Source organism: Nerophis lumbriciformis, linkage group LG33 (assembly GCF_033978685.3).
Source record: "Nerophis lumbriciformis linkage group LG33, RoL_Nlum_v2.1, whole genome shotgun sequence".
NCBI lineage: Eukaryota > Metazoa > Chordata > Actinopteri > Syngnathiformes > Syngnathidae > Nerophis > Nerophis lumbriciformis.
The window spans coordinates 22,541,835-22,558,121 of record NC_084580.2 but is presented as its reverse complement, the minus strand read 5'-3'; the positions used below and the strand labels follow the sequence as shown (position 1 = coordinate 22,558,121).

Here is a 16,287-nt window from a genome sequence, read left to right as displayed (position 1 = left end):
ATTTCAAAGCCTACCAATAGAGATTAACCAAAACCAATTCAGCTTCTTGTAGTGTAATGAAAGATAAAAGAATGCTCAGTTTTGAAACTATAAAAAGGATACATTTATTTAAAAAAAACAAGACTTCCATCAATATTGGCAGTTGCGGCATTTTGGTAATATGAAGGTGAAAATTAAAAAAAAGACAAGCATATGTTTAATTGAACTGTTTACAAAAGTCTATAATTCAGAAAACATTGAAAGAAGTGTTTCATGCTTGCATAAGAAATCATACTCAACTTCATATATTTAAAAAAAAATGGAAGAAGGAAGGAGGGATAACTATATCTGAGGAAGAATGGATAATAAAATGGAAATATCAATGGACTTGTACCAGCTCACCAAGTGGAGGGAGTTTGGCTGGAAAAGTTGGATCAGATTTTTTTTTGACACCTTGAATGAATACAATATTTACTTGGTCCTGCTGCTAGTTCACTTTTAGTGGTGTCATTTTGCTCGTAGTTAAGGAAATTATTTGATCTTAAATTTATAAATAATCCTCCATATTGGCAGCCAATTTATTCAGCAGAGCAATAAAACTTGGATCACACAAAAAAGTAAACACAAATGCTGTCTTCCTCGTTGATAAAACATGATAGCAACATGCATCTGCTAGCTCACGATTGCCCCCACCTCTGTGTGGCGAGTTGGAGTACTACAAGAGGCACTCTAATACAGTGCTTAAATCTGTATTTTTAGTCTTATCATCAAGGAATAATGAGGTCACACTTATATTAAAACATTAATGCTAAGGTTTCCTCCAGTAGTGGACCGGTAATGTCTGATGATGATGATGATGAAGATGTTTCTGTGCAAGTGAACAATTGGATCCACAAGGGACAACAACTCTTTCCACAGACTACACACACACATCAGAAACATAAATCTTAGAAGCCTACAATAACATATTTGAAGAAGACTTTAGGATTAAAAGTAAAGATGAGAGGTGAAATAAGTACAAATGCAGCAATAAAAACAAGCAACTCCACTCACGATGGCTCTAAAGTTCAGTGATGTGTTGCTAACTTCAGCATTATTATTCTTCGTTTGTTTTACAGTAGTTAACATCCATGATGCATCCATTTAGCACAATCACTGTTTAAGTGTTTTTACATCCCTGCAGCTTCCATGACTGTTACACACTTATGTTCACTCACCTGATACTTAAATGTGAACATCTTATCACACACAGTGCAACTAAACGGTTACTCTCCAGTGTGTGTTCTCATGTGTGTGGTCATGTATTGTTTTCTGGGGAAACTCTTCTCACAAACAGGGCAAGTAAAAGGTTTCTCTCCAGTGTGTGTTCTCATGTGTAATACAATTTCATACTTAGTGTTGAATCTTTGAGCACAAGCTGAGCAAGAAAAAGGTTTCTCTCCAGTGTGTGTTCTCATGTGTGTGGTTATGTATCGTTGACTGGAGAAACTCTTCATACAAACAGAGCAAGTAAAAGGTTTCTCTCCAGTGTGTGTTCTCATGTGTCTGGTCATGTTAAGCTTTGTGGAGAAACTCTTCTTACAAACAGAGCAAGTAAAAGGTTTCTCTCCAGTATGTGTTCTCATGTGTGTGGTCAAGTTAAGCTTTAAGGAGAAACTATTTTTACAAACAGAGCACGTAAAAGGTTTCTCTCCAGTGTGTGTTCTCATGTGTAATGTCATGTCATTCTTAGTTTTGAATGTTTTAGCACAAGCTGAGCAAGTAAAAGGTTTCTCTCCAGTGTGTGTTCTCATGTGTCTGGTCATGTGAAGCATTTTGGAGAAACTTTTTTTACAAACAGAGCAAGTAAAAGGTTTCTCTCCGGTATGTGTTCTCATGTGTAATATCATTTTATTCTTAGTGTTGAATCTTTTAGCACAAGCTGTGCAAGTAAAAGGTTTCTCTCCAGTGTGTGTTCTCATGTGTGTGGTCATGCCTTGCTTTGTGGAGAAACTCTTCTTACAAACAGAGCAAGTGAAAGGTTTCTCTCCAGTGTGTGTTCTCATGTGTGTGGTCATGACTTGCTTTGTGGAGAAACTCTTTTCACAAACAGAGCAAGTAAAAGGTTTCTCTCCAGTATGTGTTCTCATGTGTACTGTAAAATGACCCTTGTTTCTAAATGATTTCCCACATTCAGAGCAGTCAAAGTGTTTGTTGTTAGTGTGATGTCTCGTATCACCTTTAGACTCATTTTTACTCTTCAAAGGTTTTTGGATGTGGTCACTGTGATCAGAAGAGTCTGACATCATGTGGTCCATGTCTGACAGTGGAGCAAATACGCTGTCTGGTTCTGACTTTATATCTTCACAATGCTCTCCATCAGCTTCTGTGATGTGTTGACTTACAAGCTCCGCCTCTCTGTTCTCCTCACTTTGACTGTGATGAAGCTGTAAGGACTGAGCTTCATCTTCATCATGAAGCTGCTCCTCTTTAATGTGGGAGGGGGCCTGTAGCTCCTTCTGTCCCACACTGGTGTGCCACTCCTCTTCATGACTCCCCGCTGACACCCGCTGGACGTCTGCAGAACATAGAACACAAATGAGGTGTTACTGTATTTTACTTTGCAGCTCTTATGCCAACCATCCACATTATGTGAGGTTGGCCTCATAAAATATATGCATACAAACTATAATATCTACATCATTTATAGCTCTTATTACACATCTTACTGGAAGTCTTTTATGGTTGTGGATTTTTATTAACCAACGACAGGACAAAAATCAAATATGGTGATGATTGAATAATAGTTAGATAGTTAAATGGATATGCAGTCACGGGTGGCAGATGTGGGGTCCTAGTCCTTGTTTGTTTACATGGACGCGTCCTCGCAAGACGCAAAGTTGAATGATAAAATCCAACCTTACCCGAACAAAAACCACGCATGATTTATCAGCGAGAGTCTTGATACTATTTTACTTGACCCAGCCACACACAAATAAATTGTAGCCATCCATGCCTTTTTAAGCTTTCACCTCCTTTGTGGTGTAGAATGACGTCTGGAACTCAAGATAGTTCCACATGTCTGGGAACGCCACCGACGGATAATCCTTGATATTACTCAACAAATCTTTAGGGAGCTATTCTGTTTCATTGTTACATTTTTTTTCTCGTATCTGCTTTTCGCAGGAAGATGTAGGTGAGGGGAGCAGTGAGCAGCAGAGGTGGCCGCACCCGGAAATCCTTTTTGGTGATTTAACCCCCAATTCCAACCCTTGATGAGGTAATGACTTCCATTTTTATAGTCTTTGGTATGACTCGGCCGGGGGTTTGAACTCACGGCCTACTGATCTCAGGGCGGACACTCTAACCACTAGGCCACTGAGTAGTGAAGAAGTCATGTAGTATGTAACTGAGTTAAAGTAGAAACTTCTTCCCTCATGTCATGTTAATAAAATATTTTTACTGAGCAAAATATACTTTTTCATTTCAAACAAAGCTCCAGATATACACATCAAAGCCATTCATACATTCTAATCTTGCAACTTGTTTCTACATCTAAATTCATGCAGAGGCTTTCAACACTGATTTTTAAATCGAATAGAAAATTAGACCAATCACTCATTTTATCAATCAATCAATCAATGTTTACTTATATAGCCCTAGTAGAGTCCATAGTTGATCTAACATAATAGTGAGAGTCCAGTCCATAGTGGATCTAACATAATAGTGAGAGTCCAGTCCATAGTGGATCTAACATAATAGTGTGAGAGTCCAGTTCATAGTGGATCTAACATAATAGTGAGAGTCCAGTCCATAGTTGATCCAACATAATAGTGAGAGTCCAGTCCATAGTGGCTCTAAGATAATAATGAGAGTAGAGTCCATAGTGGATCTAACATAATAGTGAGAGTCCAGTCCGCAGTGGATCCAACGTAATAGTGAGAGTCCAGTCCATAGTGCATCTAACATAATAGTGAGAGTAGAGTCCATAGTGGATCAAGTTAATAGCGAGAGTCCAGTCCATAGTGGATCTAACATAATAGTGTGAGAGTCCAGTCCATAGTGGATCTAACACAATAGCGAGAGTCCAGTCCATAGTGGATCTAACATAATAGTGTGAGAGTCCAGTCCATAGTGGATCTAACATAATAGTGTGAGAGTCCAGTCCATAGTGGATCTAACACAATAGCGAGAGTCCAGTCCATAGTGGATCTAACATAATAGTGTGAGAGTCCAGTCCATAGTGGATCTAACATAATAGTGTGAGAGTCCAGTCCATAGTGGATCTAACATAATAGTGAGAGTCCAGTCCATAGTGGCTCTAACATAATAATGAGAGTAGAGTCCATAGTGGATCTAGTTAATAGTGTGAGAGTGGATCTAACATAATAGTGAGAGTTCAGTCCATAGTGGATCTAACATAATAGTGATGGATCTAACATAATAGTGAGAGTAGAGTCCATAGTGGATCAAGTTAATAGCGTGAGTCCAGTCCATAGTGGATCTAACATAATAGTGAGAGTAGAGTCTGTAGTGGATCTAACGTAATAGTGAGAGTCCAGTCCATAGTGGATCTAACATAATAGTGAGAGTCCAGTCCATAGTGGATCTAACATAATAGTGAGAGTCCAGTCCATAGTGGATCTAGCATAATAGTGAGAGTCCAGTCCATAGTGGATCCAACATAATAGTGAGAGTCCAGTCCATAGTGGATCTAGCATAATAGTGAGAGTCCAGTCCATAGTGGATCTAGCATAATAGTGAGAGTCCAGTCCATAGTGGGGCCAGCAGGCGGAGACAGGTCAGCAGGGCAGAGATGAAGACGTTGTTACCATTTCCTGCCAACACCTGGTGATGGGTGGTTCGCGAACGATCCGTCTTTAAAAGATCCTGCTCTTTGAAGTAGCAGCTCTTTGATATCAAAGAACCTTTGACCAATTTGTCCTTTAGTTTAAGGGCAGCTTGCAGCAATGACATGAAAGGTGCATACTGCCATCTACTGCAGCGGAGTATGTCATATGCGTTATATTCATGTACTTACACTCTAACAACTAATACTGGATGACATTAAAAGCAACTTTGCCCTTACTTACTTTTTGTCAAATTGTAACTATCAAAACAAAATAACAGTAATTTTGGGCTTAATTGTGTATTTAATTTACTTTTTCTGAGCTGCCTTAACTTAGAGAAATGTAATTTTAGAAGTTTAGAAAGAAGTTTCAAACTTTGCAAATGCACGGATTAGTACAAGAAGGAACAGCTAAGTATGCTAAAGCTACACATGGAGGAGACAGGAAGTGATGATAACCGCTAATTTAGCTCAAGTTGTAAAGTAGCAAAACAAGATAAGACTGAGTTCTAACTCAAGGCCAGGGGGACAAATGTGGCCAGCCAAGTCATTTTGTGTGGACTGCGATGGCTTAAGGTGTGTTTAGTCTTTTACCCAACTCTTATTTTGAAAGTTATTTTTCTGGTTTTGCTTATATTCGGTAACTTATTTTCATACTTGCCAACCTTGAGACCTCCGATTTCGGGAGGTGGGGGTGGGGGCGTGGTTAAGATATACTTGACTTTCAGTGAATTCTAGCTATATATATATGTATATATATATATATATATATATATATATATATATATATATATATGTGTGTGTATATATATAAATAAATAAAAGAAATACTTGAATTTCAGTGTTCATTTATTTACACGTATACACACACATAACACTCATCTACTCATTGTTGAGTTAAGGGTTGAATTGTCCATCCTTGTTCTATTCTCTGTCACTATTTCAGAACACACACATTATACAAATATACATTATAAAATCAATAAGAAAACGGGAGCTCTAATTTGGGAGTCTGAATTAGGATCAGAAGTTCCTATATAAACATTGCGTACTCACGTCGCCTTTTTGTTGTGATTACTGCAGCTGTGCACTGGATTCATTCACAAATACAAACTACAACTCACAAACACTTTAGAGTTAGGCTCCACCATCAGAATGTGTACTTAAACTTATAAAGATCACATGGATATTATTCAGTGAGTTGATTCACCAAAACCAACCTGTTACACAGGAGGAAAAAGCACACAGGACGTTTCAATTGTTCACAGACTGGTCGCGCTCATCAGAATGACAAGACACTTCCGGTGTGCAGGTGATAGCATTCAATTGGGAAGAAAAGCCCTACTGTCCCCTACTGACCAATGTGAATACTGATAAATGTGTAATGACAGCTCCAAAAACGAATTCAAACCACAAAATAAAATAAATAAATCAACACAAAAATGTGACACATTATGGGTGGGTCACATATGCATGTACAGTAGATGGCAGTATTGTCCTGTTTAAAAGTGTCACAACATTGCTGTTTACGGCAGACAAACTGCTTTACGGCAGACGAACTGCTTTACGGCAGACGAAAACTTGACTGCTGTTGTTGTGTGTTGTTACCGCGCTGGGAGGACGTTAATGAAACTGCCTAACAATAAACCCACATAAGAAACCAAGAACTCGCCCTCCATCATTAGCTGCTTATATTGTGGGAAAGCGGACGTGTGAACAGGCTGTCGACACGTCACTCAGGTCCGCATGGAGCTGGAGGGGGCGTGGCCTCCAGCTCCGCCTGAATTTCGGGAGATTTTCGGGAGAAAATTTGTCCCGGGAGGTTTTCGGGAGAGGCGCTGAATTTCGGGAGTCTCCCGGAAAATCCGGGAGGGTTGGCAAGTATGTTATTTTCCCCTCTCTGTCTTTCAAGTGATGCACACTGCACAAGCCTTTAATCCTAGACATCATTAATGAATAGAGCGCTACTGCCTATTGGCACTGACAAGCTGTGGGGCCGCCATCTTGAACAGGTCAACATCTCCACTTGCTGACAGGCGCAATGAAGTGTTTGTGCATTTAATCCATCATATCATTTTCTTAATACTAAACTGATTTTCACACACACACAGCTATGATACCGGACAAGCAAATTGTGGTAATTTAATATTCACGGTGGGATTAACAATAAAACAATATCCTGGCTAAACTGTAGAGAAGTATTTCGCAAACACTTTTAACACTGGATTAAGGCAAGCACAGCCAACCATGAATCCTGAAGCATTAAATATAATGTCAATAAAGCTGTTTATTGTATTCCAACCAGACTATATGTAATATGGAAAATTGAACATTGTTCTTTGAGTGTAACAAGAAAAGCCCAATGTGTTTAATGCATTTTATTTTAAATTTTAACATTCTAAAATATTTTTTTGGAGTGCAATAGGCAACATGTTTATTGTATTGTAAATGTTTCTGTTAAAATGAAGCGAATATTAAAGGGGAACATTATCACAATTTCAGAATTGTTAAAACTATTAAAAATCAGTTCCCAGTGGCTTATTATATTTTTCGAAGTTTTTTTCAAAATGTTACCCATCACGCAATATCCCTAAAAAAAGTTTCAAAGTGCCTGATTTTAACCATCGTTATATACACCCGTCCATTTTCCTGTGACGTCACATAGTGATGCCAACACAAACAAACATGGCGGAAAGAACAGCAAGCTATAGCGACATTAGCTCGGATTCAGACTCTGATTTCAGCGGCTTAAGCGATTCAACAGATTACGCATGTATTGAAACGGATGGTTGTAGTGTGGAGGCAGGTAGCGAAAACGAAATTGAAGAAGAAACTGAAGCTATTGAGCCATATCGGTTTGAACCGTATGCAAGCGAAACCGACAAAAACGACACGACAGCCAGCGACACGGGAGAAAGCGAGGACGAATTCGGCGATCGCCTTCTAACCAACGATTGGTATGTGTTTGTTTGGCATTAAAGGAAACTAACAACTGTGAACTAGGTTTACAGCATATGAAATACATTTGGCAACAACATGCACTTTGACAGTGCAGACAGCCCAATTTTCATCAATTAATATATTCTGTAGACATACCCTCATCCGCGCTCTTTTCCTGAAAGCTGATCTGTCCAGTTTTGGAGTTGATGTCAACAGGCCAGAGAAGCTAGGGTCGATAGGGGGTTTAGCTCGCTCGTCTGCGGGAACAAACCGCCGCCATTGCTTGCCGTGCTACCGAGGTCCTTTGTCCCTGAATTGCTCACACACTCAGGCAGATTCAATGGGGGTCTGGCGGCAGATTTCTTTGACTTTATCGTTGGAAATGCATCTGCTTTGAGTGTCGCAGGATATCCACACATTCTTGCCATCTCTGTCGTAGCATAGCTTTCGTCAGTAAAGTGTGAGGAACAAACGTCCAATTTCTTGCCACTTTCGCATCTTTGGGCCACTGGTGCAACTTGAATCCGTCCCTGTTCGTGTTGTTACACCCTCCGACAACACACCGACGAGGCATGATGTCTCCAAGGTACGGAAAACAGTCGAAAAAACGGAAAATAACAGAGCTGATTTGACTCGGTGTTTGAGAAAATGGCGGATTGCTTCCCGATGTGACGTCACAACGTGACGTCATCACTCCAAGGCGTTTAATTCGCCAAAATTCACCCATTTAGAGTTCGGAAATCGGTTAAAAAAATATATGGTCTTTTTTCTGCAACATCAAGGTATATATTGACGCTTACATAGGTCTGGTGATAATGATAATGATAAATGGGTTGTACTTGTATAGCGCTTTTCTACCTTCAAGGTACTCAAAGCGCTTTGACACTACTTCCACATTTACCCATTCACACACACATTCACACACTGATGGAGGGAGCTGCCATGCAAGGCGCTAACCAGCACCCATCAGGAGCAAGGGTGAAGTGTCTTGCTCAGGACACAACGGACATGACGAGGTTGGTACTAGGTGGGGATTGAACCAGGGACCCTCGGGTCGCGCACGGCCACTCTCACACTGCGCCACGCTGTCCCTAATAATAATGTTCCCCTTTAATATTTTTTGTAGTTCCCTTCATTTTGAAAAGTATCAATATACATTTTGGTACCGGTACTAGAACCAAATTATTGGTATCGGGACTACCCTAGTTACTACCGTGATGTTACTCTCCAAAAATAGCCAAAAGTATTGGGAGCGGATTATTGAAAATGGCTGACTGAAATTGGAAGACTTCAAGCAGAAGGAGCAGGTGAGGAGCCAGGGCCGAGAGCTGAAAGGATCCAACTTCAGCATCAACGATCAGTTCCTAAAGGAAATCCTCCACAGGCGCCGAAATCTGTTCCCGCTTCGTACGATGTTTATCGCCGAAGGATGCCGTGTTGTCATCGCGGTGGATAAACTTTTTATCAACGGTCAACTTTACCGTGATCCGGAAGCCCCGCCGTGGCTGTATTATTAACGTCTGAAACACGGTAAATGTTGTATTTTTTTTGTTATTTCATTATGCTTCATTCCCTCTCTGTTTTTTTTCTCACAATACACTTGTGCGTCATCATAGCGCTCACGTAAACATCATCAGCTCTCTCTCTCTCTTTCGGTAAACCAATGTTTATTGTTTCACTTTCTCCTTTTCCTATTCATGTCACTTATTTCACTACCTGTTTAATCCACCAATCTCTTATTTTATTTTCATTTTATGTTTTTCTCTTTCTATTTCTCCACCTGTTGTGTTCCTTTTGTCATCGTCAGCATTTACACCCACAGCTAATACATGCACAACTATACACACTCTGCACACATGATAAGCTTACATTTAGATACATTGTTTACACATACATGCACACATACTTATGCACACACTTAGTTACAGTCTAGTTTAGTATGTCCACTATACAGTTTGTCACTTGGAATGTGCGTGGGGTCGGGTCCAGGGAAAAAACTATAACAATTCTTAATCATTTGAAGAGCATGCAAGCAGACACTGCTTTACTACAAGAGACTCACCTCTCCAAGTCCGATAAAACTGCATTCATGGCAATACCCCCACACACATACTTTGCTAGTTACAACTCCAAACAGAGAGGCGTAGCAGTTCTCATTAGTAGAAAGGTCAACTTTACATTCCATGACTTCTTTACTGACATAGAGGGAAAATACATCATTCTTAAAGGGGAACATTATCACCAGACCTATGTAAGCGTCAATATATACCTTGATGTTGCAGAAAAAAGACCGTATATTTTTTTAACCGATTTCCGAGCTCTAAATGGGTGAATTTTGGCGAATTAAACGCCTTTCTATTATTCGCTCTCGGAGCGATGACGTTGTGACGTCACATCGGGAAGCAATCCGCCATTTTCTCAAACACATTACAAACACCGAGTCAAATCAGCTCTGTTATTTTCCGTTTTTTCGACTGTTTTCCGTACCTTGGAGACATCACGCCTCGTCGGTGTGTTGTCGGAGGGTGTAACAACACGAACAGGGGAGGATTCAAGTTGCACCAGTGGCCCAAAGATGCGAAAGTGGCAAGAAATTGGACGTTTGTTACGCACACTTTAACGACGAAAGCTATGCTACGACAGAGATGGCATAGAAGAAAATCGACCCTAGCTTCCCTGGCCTGCTGACATCAACTCCAAAACTGGACAGATCAGCTTTCAGGAAAAGAGCGCGGATGAGGGTATGTCTACAAAATATATTAATTGATGAAAACTGGGCTGTCTGCACTCTCAAAGTGCATGTTGTTGCCAAATGTATTTCATATGCTGTAAACCTAGTTCATAGTTGTTAGTTTCCTTTAATGCCAAACAAACACATACCAATCGTTGGTTAGAAGGCGATCACCGAATTCGTCCTCGCTTTCTCCCGTGTCGCTGGCTGTCGTGTCGTTTTCGTCGGTTTCGCTTGCATACGGTTCAAACCGATATGGCTCAATAGCTTCAGTTTGTTCTTCAATTTCGTTTTCGCTACCTGCCTCCACACTACAACCATCCGTTTCAATACATGCGTAATCTGTTGAATCGCTTAAGTCGCTGAAATCCGAGTCTGAATCCGAGCTAATGTCGCTATAGCTTGCTGTTCTATGCGCCATGTTTGTTTGTATTGGCATCACTATGTGACGTCACAGGAAAATGGACGGGTGTATATAACGATGGTTAAAATCAGGCACTTTGAAGCTTTTTTTGGGGATATTGCGTGATGGGTAAAATTTTGAAAAAAACTTTGAAAAATAAAATAAGCCACTGGGAACTGATTTTTAATGGTTTTAACCCTTCTGAAATTGTGATAATGTTCCCCTTTAATATTTCTGTTGACGGGAGAAACTTTTGTATCGCCAACATTTATGGTCCAAATGTTGACGACCCCTCCTTTTTTCACACTTTCTTCTCTTCACTTTCTCCTTACTCAAACCACTGCTTGATTCCAGGAGGGGACCTCAACTTAGTATTTAATCCAAATATAGATGGGTCCAGAGTGACTAGGAGTCACCGTGAGTCTCAAGGCTTGTCGGAAGTTGTCCCTGGGTGACGGGGGGTCCGCGGCCGGACTTGTGGGCCTTGGAGGAGGAGAACGGCTGGTTCTCAGTGGGCAATGGGTGGCGGGACTTGATCGCTGTCCCGCCGGCCTGTGTATGGATTTGTTGTTGTATATATATGAGTGTGTGTGTGCGTGTGCATGTGGATGGATGGATGTAGGTATGTAAATGTGTGCATGTATGGGTAGAGGTATGTGTGTGTTTATAGATGTGTATATGTCTGTGTATATGTATATATGCATGTATGTATATATGTGTGTATATGCATGTATGTAGATGTAGATATATATATATATATCCACATCGAGAGGAGCCAGATGAGGTGGTTCGGGCATCTGGTCAGGATGCCACCCGAACGCCTCCCTAGGGAGGTGTTTAGGGCACGTCCAACCGGTAGGAGGCCGCGGACAAGACCCAGGACACGTTGGGAAGACTATGTCTCTCGGCTGGCCTGGGAACGCCTCGGGGTCCCACAGGAAGAGCTGGACGAAGTGGCTGGGGAGAGGGAAGTCTGGGCTTCCCTGCTTAGGCTGCTGCCCCCGCGACCCGACCTCGGATAAGCGGAAGAAGATGGATGGATGGATGGATATATATATATATATATATATATATATATATATATATATATATATATATATATATATATATATATATATATACATATATATATATGTAGATATATATACATATATATATCTACACACACACACACACACACACAGTTGTGCTCATAAGTTTACATACCCTAGGAGAATTTAGGATTTCTTGGCCATTCTTCAGAGAATATGAATGATAACACAAAAACCTTTCTTCCACTCATGCTTAATGGTTGTGTGAAGCTATTTATTGGCAAACAATTGTTTACTCTTTTTAAATCAAAATGACAAAAGAAAATACCCAAATGACCCTAATCAAAAGTGTACATACCCCAGTGACTTTGATCTGATAACATGCACAAAAGTTGACACAAACAGGTTTGAATGGCTAATCAAGATTCCAATCCTCACCTGTGACATGTTTCTTTGTAATTAGTGTGTGTGTATAAACGGTCAGTGAGTTTCTGGGCTTCTGACAGACCATTGCATCTTTTATCCAGTGCTGCACAGACGTTTCTGGATTGTGAGTCATGGGGAAGGCAAAATAATTGTCAAAGGATCTGCGAGAAAAGGTAATTGAACTGCATAAAACAGGAAAGGGGTATAAAAAGATAGTCAAGGAATTGAGAAAGCCAATCAGCAGTGTTCAAACGCTGATTAAAAAGTGGAAAATGAGGGATTTGGGTAGACCAGCAAAGATTTCAGCCACATCTGCAAGGAAAATTGTTTGAGATGCAAAGAAAAATCCACAAATAACTTCAGCTGAAATACAGGACTCTGAAAAATGGTAGTGTGGCTGTTTCAAGACGCACAATAAGGAGGCACTTGAAGAAAAATGGGCTGCACGGTCGAGTCGCCAGAAGAAAGCCATCACTCCAAATTACTTCCAGAAGTTTGGAGGCTTGTCTCTGTGCTGTTTGGCGTAATGTAAGCGGGATACTTTGTGACATTTGCGCAGAAATGGCTTTCTTCTGGCGACTCGACCATGCAGCCCATTTTTCTTCAAGTGCCTCCTTATTGTGCATCTTGAAACAGCCACACCACAATTTTTCAGAGGGACCTGTATTTCAGCTGAAGTTATTTGTGGATTTTTCTTTGCATCTCAAACAATTTTCCTGGCAGATGTGGCTGAAATCTTTGCTGGTCTACCTAAGTCCCTCATTTTCCACTTCTTAATCAGCGTTTGAACACTGCTGATTGGCAATCTCAATTCCTTGGATATCTTTTTATACCCCTTTCCTGTTTTATGCAGTTCAATTACCTTTTCTTGCAGATCCTTTGACAATTATTTTTGCCTTCCCCATGACTCAGAATCCAGAAACATCTGTGCAGCACTGGATGAAAGATGCAATGGTCTGTCAGAAGCCCAGAAACTCACTGATCTTTTATACACACACATTAATTACAAACAAACATGTCACAGGTGAGGATTGGAACCTTGATTAGCCATTCAAACCTGTTTGTGTCAACTTTTGTGCATGTTATGAGATCAAAGTCACTGGGGTATGTAAACTTTTGATCAGGGTCATTTGGGTACTTTCTTTTGTCATTTTGATTTAAAAAGAGTAAACACAGTTGTTTGCCAATACATAGCTTCACACAACCATTAAGCATGAGTGGAAGAAAGGTTTTTGTGTTATCATTCATATTCTCTGAAGAATGGCCAAGAAATCATAAATCCTCCCAGGGTATTAAACTTATGAGCACGACTGTATAATGTGTGTATGTAAATATATATATATATTTCTGGGGGTACGCTCTGGGGGTCGGCGCCTCAGGCTACTGCATCCGGACTGCGTGTCTGGAGCTTCTGGGTCCCACCGTCCATCCCTTCTGGGTGCCCGTCTTGGTTGGAGCCTGCTGGGTCTAGTCCACGCATCCACTGTGGTAGCTTGGTGCTGCAAGGTATTCCGAGGTGCTGCAAGTCAGCCAACTGCTGGGGTAGTGACCTTGTGTGTCAGCATGTCTGTGATCTTCTTTTAATTATTTTTAATATATATATATATATATATATATATATATATATACTTATTTTTATTTATTTATTTATTCATTTATTAATATATATATATATATATATATTTTTTTTTTTTACTTTTCCGGTGGCTGGTTGTTCCATCTCCATCGTTGAGGTCCCTGTGGGTGGGGGGGTTTGTTCCTGTGGCCCCGTGCTGGGCGGTCCTGCGGCGGCCGACTTGGGTGGGGTGGCCGGGGGTCGGCTGCGCCGTGCGTGGGCCGCACCGTGCTCTCCGGGGGTGGAGGGTGGTCTAGTGGGGGCCCGGTGCCTGGTGGGGCGGGTGCGGTCTTCTCATCCGGTAGCGGGGAGTCTCTGGGCCCCCGGGCGGGGTGTCCAGCCTTTCTGCCCGTGTGGGGTGTGGTCTCTCGCTGGCTTGAGGTCTGGCTGTCCCCTGCTTCTCTCGTGCCCTGTCCTCTGTCGGGCGCGTCTGTCTGCGGCCTGCTGCTGGCTCTTCCGGGCGGCACGGTGGGCATGACTCTGGGGTTCCTGTCGCTGGCCGGCCTGGCTGCGTGGGGCTAGTGGTCCCTTGTTCCCTGGGCGCCACACCTGCTGTTTGTAGGTTGGGCTCTCTGGGTGGCTGCGGCCGTACTCTGGCTCCCACACACACGGGGAGCCAAATATAGTGTACATACAAATACGCATATACTCACATACACACCGTTATTCATACATACATACATAGGTACCTATGCTCCCACATACAAACCCTGTTTCCATATGAGTTGGGAAATTGTGTTAGATGTAAATATAATCGGAATACAATGATTTGCAAATCCCTTGCAACCCATATTCAATTGAATGCACTACAAAGACAACATATTTGATGTTCAAACTCATAAACTTTTTTTTTTTTGCAAATAATTAACTTAGAATTTCATGGATGCAACACGTGCCAAAGTAGTTGGGAAAGGGCATGTTCACCACTGTGTTACATGGCCTTTCTTTTTAACAACACTCAGTAAACGTTTGGGAACTGATGAGACACATTTTTTAAGCTTCTCAGGTGGAATTCTTTCCCATTCTTGCTTGATGTACAGCTTAAGTTGTTCAACAGTCCGGGGGTCTCCGTTGTGCTATTTTAGGCTTCATAATGCGCCACACATTTTCAATGGGAGACAGGTCTGGACTACAGGCAGGCCAGTCTAGTACCCGCACTCTTTTACTATGAAGCCACGTTGATGTAACACGTGGCTTGGCATTGTCTTGCTGAAATAAGCAGGGGCGTCCATGGTAACTTTGCTTGGATGGCAACATATGTTGCTCCAAAACCTGTATGTACCTTTCAGCATTAATGGCGCCTTCGCAGATGTGTAAGTTACCCATGTCTTGGGCACTAATACACCCCCATACCATCACAGATGCTGGCTTGTCAACTTTGCGCCTATAACAATCCGGATGGTTCTTTTCCTCTTTGGTCCGGAGGACACGACGTCCACAGTTTCCAAAAACAATTTGAAATGTGGACTAGTCAGACCACAGAACACTTTTTCATTTTGTATCAGTCCATCTTAGATGAGCTCAGGCCCAGTGAAGCCGATGGCGTTTCTGGTTGTTGTTGATAAACGGTTTTCGCCTTGCATAGGAGAGTTTTAACTTGCACTTACAGATGTAGCGACCAACTGCAGTTACTGACAGTGGGTTTCTGAAGTGTTCTTGAGCCTATGTGGTGATATCCTTTACACACTGATGTCGCTTGTTGATGCAGTACATCCTGAGGGATCGAAGGTCACGGGCTTAGCTGCTTACGTGCAGTGATTTCTCTAGATTCTCTGAACCCTTTGATGATATTATGGACCGTAGATGGTGAAATCCCTAAATTCCTTGCAATAGCTGGTTGAGAAAGGTTGTTCTTAAACTGTTCAACAATTTGCTCATGCATTTGTTGACAAAGTGGTGACCCTCGCCCCATCCTTGTTTGTGAATGACTGAGCATTTCATGGAATCTACTTTTATACCCAATCATGGCACCCACCTGTTCCCAATTAGCCTGTTCACCTGTGGGATGTTCCAAATAAGTGTTTGATGAGCATTCCTCAACTTTATCAGTATTTATTGCCACCTTTCCCAACTTCTTTGTCACGTGTTGCTGGCATCAAATTCTAAGGTTAATGATTATTTGCAAAAAAAAAAGTTTATCAGTTTGAACATCAAATATGTTGTCTTTGTAGCATATTCAACTGAATATGGGTTGAAAATGATTTGCAAATCATTGTATTCCGTTTATATTTACATCTAACACAATTTCCCAACTCATATGGAAACGGGGTTTGTACATACACAAATACAGTACATACCTACATACTCAAAGTTCGTACATCCACACGCACATTC

At 41.3% G+C, this 16,287-nt stretch overlaps 1 protein-coding gene across 4 annotated transcripts in view; it reads right to left on the bottom strand.

Annotated features, from left to right (window-relative positions):
• Positions 1-16,287, bottom strand: part of LOC133575673 (uncharacterized) — a 43,591-nt gene that overhangs the window by 15,503 nt on the left and 11,801 nt on the right. For 3 of the 4 annotated variants that reach the window (XM_061928384.1, XM_072912146.1, XM_072912147.1), the window contains exon 3: positions 2,364-2,536. In XM_061928384.1, the coding sequence (XP_061784368.1) occupies positions 2,364-2,536 (173 nt within the window). Of the gene's footprint in view, positions 1-126; positions 2,537-16,287 lie in introns of those variants that run through there. The other variant, XM_072912145.1, reaches the window with a different exon arrangement.